Source organism: Cibotium barometz, chromosome 48 (assembly GCF_041138505.1).
Source record: "Cibotium barometz isolate CiBa-2024 chromosome 48, ASM4113850v1, whole genome shotgun sequence".
Lineage (NCBI taxonomy): Eukaryota > Viridiplantae > Streptophyta > Polypodiopsida > Cyatheales > Cibotiaceae > Cibotium > Cibotium barometz.
In genome coordinates, this window is record NC_141093.1 from 29,690,800 (window position 1) to 29,697,236 (window position 6,437).

The 6,437-nt window shown below is 40.5% G+C and overlaps 1 protein-coding gene across 1 annotated transcript; it reads left to right on the forward strand.

The window, feature by feature from the left end:
• The first annotated feature begins 352 nt into the window (after positions 1-352).
• LOC147611051 (uncharacterized) lies at positions 353-2,880 on the forward strand. The gene is made up of 3 exons (XM_086785172.1): positions 353-1,112; positions 1,253-1,382; positions 1,866-2,880. Exons 1-3 carry the CDS (start codon positions 977-979, stop codon positions 2,713-2,715), a joined length of 1,116 nt encoding a protein of 371 aa, XP_086641298.1. The 5' UTR covers positions 353-976; the 3' UTR covers positions 2,716-2,880.
• Positions 2,881-6,437: the final 3,557 nt, after the last annotated feature.

The window sequence follows — 6,437 nt, forward strand, 5'->3', positions numbered from 1 at the left end:
TTTGAGGGGTATAAAATAGTGTGTAAATTAAAGAGGGGGCACCAGCACTTAGAAGTCAAAGGAAGGCACCGTCAGGGCCAAGCTGTCCTGGGAGGGTGGTCATGTCGGTCCTTGTTATTGGTCGCTGCTAGGCGCAAGCCGCCCACCATTTGACGCCAGCTCCGTCCCAACGGAAGCACCTTTAGATGAATTCCATGTCCATTGCACAACAGATCACGACAGGTGATAGGGATTCGCATTGATAAATCATACAAAAACAAAAAAAAGCAAAGTTCTTACTTTAATGGCGCATCGTCTATAGTACTTACTATGCGGCAATCCTTTAAAGGAGGGTGCCCCTCTCTAGACTTCTTATTATCACTTATATGTATACGCTTTGTTTAGCTTTTAGGTCTAATTAAGCTTTTAGGTCTAATTAAGCAGCAGCCGCGGCAGCTGCCCTGCCTTGCATTCGTCCTACAGCAGAAGCTCAATAATATCATTATCTTCTCCCTGATCGTCTCCCTTCATTAGCCCTCAACATCAAAGCATTTGCTGCTGTGATTAAGCCGCTATTACCCTTTCGGTTTTCGGTTTAAGCAATGCTGCACCACCTACTATAATAGCATTATCTTCTCCCTGATCGTCTCCCTTGATTAGCCCTCAAAATCAAAGCATTTGCTGTTGTGATTAAGCCGCTATTACCCTTTCGGTTTTAGGTTTAAGTAATGCTGCACCACGTACAATAATATCATTATATCTGCTCCCTGATCGTCTCCCTAGATTAGCCCTCAGAATCAAAGCTTTTGCTGTTGTGATTAAGCAGCTACTACCCTTTAGGTTTTACGTTTAGGTAATGCTGCACCACCTACTGCAACCCAAGCACAGAAAAAGCTGGTCTTCTTCTAGGGTACGCGCATCGACGTATATCGTACTAGGCTGGTTTTAGTACTATAATTATTCTTATCCTGTGTTGAAGCTCTTTATTATAATTGCCATGGCTGGCCACAAGTGCTGCCAAAAGCAAAAGCTGCAGCGGCGAGGGCTGTGGTCTCCCGACGAGGATGAGAGGCTTCGGCAGCACATCAGAAACCATGGCTCCGGTAGCTGGAGCTCCGTTCCCGCATTAGCAGGTTGTCTTTGATTGTAGCCCTTGTTAATTATTACTCTAACCCGCGCTCGCGCAGATACGCAAGCATGCGCGTGCGCACTCACCCACGCACACCCAGATCACATCAACCTCTAGCTTTAACTCGCTCTTCTCTTGTCGCAGGACTCCAACGCTGTGGTAAAAGCTGTCGATTAAGGTGGATTAATTACTTGCGCCCTGATCTTAAGCGGGGTTCCTTCTCTGCAGCTGAAGAGAAGCTCATCATCAAGCTCCATGGCGTGCTTGGAAACAAGTATAACCAAATCCATCTTGATCTCTCAAAATTATTTAAGCTATTGGAATTCAGTACCTATTATTAAGGTCTCTTATGCACTAATTATGCGCTATGATTAAGGGCGCCCAAGGTATTATTTTGGTCCCTCAAGTCCTAACTAGTGCCATGCATTATGATTAAGGTCTCTCAAGTACTAATTGGTTCCATGCATTATTATTAAGGTCTCTCAAGTAGTAATTAGTGCAATGCCTTTTGATTAAAGTAATTATTGCCGTGCATTATGATGAAGGTCTGTCAAGTAGTACTACTGAGTGCCATGCATTATTATTAAGGTCGAGCTTAAGTGCTAATTAGTGCCATACATTTTTTATTCAAGTCTCACAAGCACTAGTTAGTGCTATGCACTATGATTATAACCTCTCAAGGTATTATGATTAAATCTCTCACAATCTAGTTTCTATTATTAATGCCATCCGAATTAAGCATGATAAATCGATGCAGGTGGTCGAAAATTGCAACATATTTGCCTGGAAGAACAGACAATGAGATAAAAAACTTGTGGCATTCTTGTCTCAAGAGGGCAGTAGAACAATCAGCGTGCAAAGAATTAGCAAGTAATGCAGTTGCTGCAGATCACGCTGCACAGTCAAATCAAATCAACACATCAGAACCTTCCCAACTGAATGACATGGAGGGCATTAAAAGAAAATCACCCATGAAATGCCCCATCTTTCCTTTCTCACTACATTGTACCCCGGATGAGAAGGCTATAATTGAGAATACTGTCAAGTTAACAGATGGCCATACTTGGGGTGCTGATCAAGCAATGATTAGCAATGATCACACAATATTCAGAAACGAGTTAATGCAAATGGCAAGCATTCAATCACATCACTACAAGGAGAAAGTTCCACAGGCAACATCAATCCAAGGTAATTGCCTTCTATACACTGCTAATCAACCTGCTAATTTTGCTGAATGCAAGCCTGATTATCATAATTACCAAACTGGTAGTCAATCCACATCGCCTGATTGTGCTGGGCTTTGCAACGAGAGGGAAGGATTACCGTGGATTTATCTTAATACACTGGGATTAATCCAAATCAGAGATTATAATCAACCGTCTCGATCTAGCGTTAGTTACAACGCGCTAGATGTGGAGGATTACCGTGATCATCAGAAAGATCCGACTGGCGTTGGCATGCAATGGGACAACGAGTTTTGCCAGCTCGGATGTGCAGACCAATCTACATCGACCACTTGTACAGATGACAGCTCAACGATCCGCTCTCTCCTGGATTGCCAAGATGTTAACTTCTGGTTTGAAGACACCACTAAATATGAACTTTGATCAAATTTGGTCCTTTACACACTTGAGCTAGCTTATTCAACCGTGCCCACCGCCCATTCGCAAATTACCTACTTGAGTAAATGTAGGCAAATTACCTACTTGAGTAAATGTAAACCAGGTTTGTAATCGGCTATTAATACATTTGTTGTGTTGCTTTTTACAAAAGCTACATGTCCATGCACTTGCTTGTAATCCAATACTTGGTCTTACCACTAATTGATCATTCATGGCGCACATGTTAAAAAATTAGATTACCTCTATATACACCACAATAATACCCACAAAGTCCAATTGTTAAGGATGACTAGTTTTGGAGAATGTGAAACAATAGGATCATTCATGATGTACAATATGTTAAATAATTAATTAGATTACCTCTACATAATACACCATAATGCCCACAAAGTCCAAGTTATGGAGAAGTAATTTTGGGGAACGTGAAACAATAGGATGTATTTTGAAATGCCATGTCCTCCACAAATCCTGAAAATTTAACCTTTGAAGTTGCACATATGAGTACATACGTTTTTCATAAGTTGTCTTTAGTTAGAAAATGTTTGGCATTTCCAAGTGCCCTTAAAGAGGAACATTTCTTCAAGTCATCCCAAGCACTTTTATTGCCTTTATCTCCACTTAAATGTTCCATTTCCAAGTGCCCTTAAAGAGGAACATTTCTTCAAGTCATCCCAAGCACTTTTATTGCCTTTATCTCCACTTAAATGTTCCATTTTTTAATATATCCATGGAATCCAAGAGCTGATTGATTAATAAATCATTGGACACCAAGGGAGTTGGTACACTCGAAATTACTGTTAGCTCCCCATGATTCCAATGAATCACTTGCTTGTGGTCATTCGAGATTCCCATCCTACATAGGATGATGCAATGGAAGATATCTTACATATGATAGTTGGAGAAAAACACATATCCAATTGAGATCCACAAAAAGGGCATGCATAGTATCCACCAGTAGAGCAAGGCCTACGTAACACCATTTAGTTATATAATGAAAATATAAAAATCTTTCTTTAGTGTTTGAAAATTTGAAACTATTACTAACTTGAACACTCGCCCAAGTGTGCATAGTCACGCATAGCCCATATGGGAGAAGATCTATGCATAGGCTTATGTATTAAGCTCAGCTCATCCATATGCTTAATGCATAGAGCTTATGCATTAAGCTCATGCATAAGCTCTATGCATGGAGCTTATGCATATGCGTTAATCTCTATGCATAGGTTTATGCATTAAGCTCATGCATGAGCTCTATGCATAGGCTTCATGCATAGGCTTAATCATAAGCATAATGCACAATATCTATGCATAAGCTTTATGCATACATGAATACACAGGGCTTATGCACAAGCTTAGTTCACAAGCCTATGCATTAAGTTTATGCATAAGCATAATGCACAAGCTCTATGCATAAGTTGTATGTATACATGCATACATAGAGCTTATGCATAAGCTTAATGCATAAGCCTATGCATAAGCTTTATCCATGCAATATGCTTTCATAAAGCATGTATGCATAAAGCTTATGTATACCCTAAGCTTATGCATAGAGTGAGATAACTTCTTCTCAAAAATAAAATTGCTATTTTGAGCATAAAAATAACTATTTTAAGCACAAATGTAATTATTTTGAGGTCTCGCTCAAACTCTCTCTCTCTCTCTCTCTCTCTCTCTCTCTCTCTCTCTCTCTCTCTCGTGTCATTGAGATCTCTTTGCAATTTAATTGCTCCATCTCTCTCAATTGTCAATTTAATTATCTTGACGGTCACAGAAGAAGCTAAAAACAATGCCATTGACATAATTTGAGTGTACAATAATAATGTCTAAAATAATATATTTCTTTCATTACAGGCTAGTGAAATATATCAGTACGGATGCCGTAGGTTCTGGTGGAAGAAGGAAGATGGTATGGGGTAGGGAGCTCTACCAAATGGTGCAGGTGTGGGAATAGTGGCCTCACAAGTTCAGGCCGTGGTACCCATGATTAGGGCATTGTAAAAGAATCCATGGGAGATATATGTGGCATGATATGTCAATATTGGGGCTCCCTTGGAACACCAGGTGGCCATGACACTTGACTATTGTTGGGCTCATGGATACTAGTAGGAGTGGAGGATATGGATGAGGAACGTGTGGAGACGGTGTCCCTACATCTTGCTCCCGCTGATGTGAGCATACTCCACTGACCTCACTTGTGAAAAATTGGTGACCCAAATCATAGTGTACATAGGTAAGTGGTCGTAGACATGAACTAAGGAACACCTCATTGCTCTCCATGCTAAATGCAATGTCGTTGTAGTATCCTGCATGCTCTACCATGGCCCAGATTTATAAGAAATTTTGTAAGAAAATTGACAGCACAAAACAAATCACCTACTTGAGTTAATGTAAACCAGGTTTGTAATCAGCTATACATTCGTTGTGTTGCTTTTTTGCAAAAGCTACATGTCCATGAACTTGCTTATAATCCAATACTACATCTTACCACTAATTGATCATTCATGGTGCACATGCTAAAAAATTAGACTACCTCTATATACACCGCAATAATACCCACAAGTCTAAGTTATGGATGAGTATTTTGGGAAATGTGAAGTAATAGGATCATACATGCTAAATAATTAGATTACCTCTATGTACATCATAATTCCCAACAGAGTCCAAGTTATGGAGAAGTAATTTTGGGGAACGTGAAACAATAGGATGTATTTGACCTTTGAAGTTGCACCTATGAGTACAAGTACTTTTTTCCATACCTTGTCTTTAGTAGAAAATGTTTGGCATTTCCAAATGCATGCGAGGTGCCCTTAAAAGGACTGGTTCTTCAAGTCAACCCCGAGCACTTTTATTGCCCCAATTAAATATTTCATTTTTAGTATATCCATGGAATTTAAGAGGTGATTAATTAATAAATCATTCTAGTAAGGGAGTTGGTAGTGTAGGCCACTCTATGGGCTATCCATAGGTGTCACTCAATCCTTGGTATGTGCCTTGTAGGCCTAGATATTAGGCGTATCTTTTGTACTCTTCATTACTTCAGCAATAGATCTTCTGTAGCACGCTTTGCTTCTTGCCTCCTTCTTCTGTTGCTACTGTTGTCAACTCCAACCAACAATGGTCTCAGAGCAGGATTTGCCCTTCAGTTCTTGCTAGTTTCAGCCTTCCCGAGCCTCCCCCTTGCTCATTGGAGCTGATTTCTTGTTGGTCGATTGGTTTCTACTGCTCGAATCCACATGTGTGAGCTCCTACAGCTGTTCAGAGGCATTCCATCACGGAGAACTCCATCTTCTTGCTGTTTCCAGTTGGGCGACTCACTAGACGACCGTTTCCAGCCATTTCGAAGTAGATTTGTGTCATTTTGTGGCACTTTCAGCCAGCAGATCCAGCCACATGGCACCTCAAACGGCTGCAAGGATACCTCAAAATCAGTCGCTTCTTGATTTCTTAGCTAGGCGACCAGTTTGAGGACACATTTTCGGAAGGAATAGCTCAAATCCCTCTTTCGAAGCATTTAAAAGCATTTTTGATAGTTTTTTGACTATCCAACCCTAGAAATTTGGGGTTTTGTTGAATTTACAGTTGTACTGCTGCTCTGGAGCATTTGGAAGTTGGCAAATCAAAGGGCTTTTGAGGGCATTTGCTGTCCTTCACTTCCTCTTGCTGTTAGAAGCTCCCTCGAGCATTTTTAACAGTTCGGGAAGCTCTTT

Bases quoted from the DNA above. Each gene is read 5' to 3' on its own strand.
- LOC147611051 (XM_086785172.1), top strand. From the start codon at position 977: ATGGCTGGCCACAAGTGCTGCCAAAAGCAAAAGCTGCAGCGGCGAGGG. The intron at 1,113-1,252 runs GTTGTCTTTGAT...CTCTTGTCGCAG, and splicing joins CTCCGTTCCCGCATTAGCAG to GACTCCAACGCTGTGGTAAA. The intron at 1,383-1,865 runs GTATAACCAAAT...AAATCGATGCAG, and splicing joins CATGGCGTGCTTGGAAACAA to GTGGTCGAAAATTGCAACAT.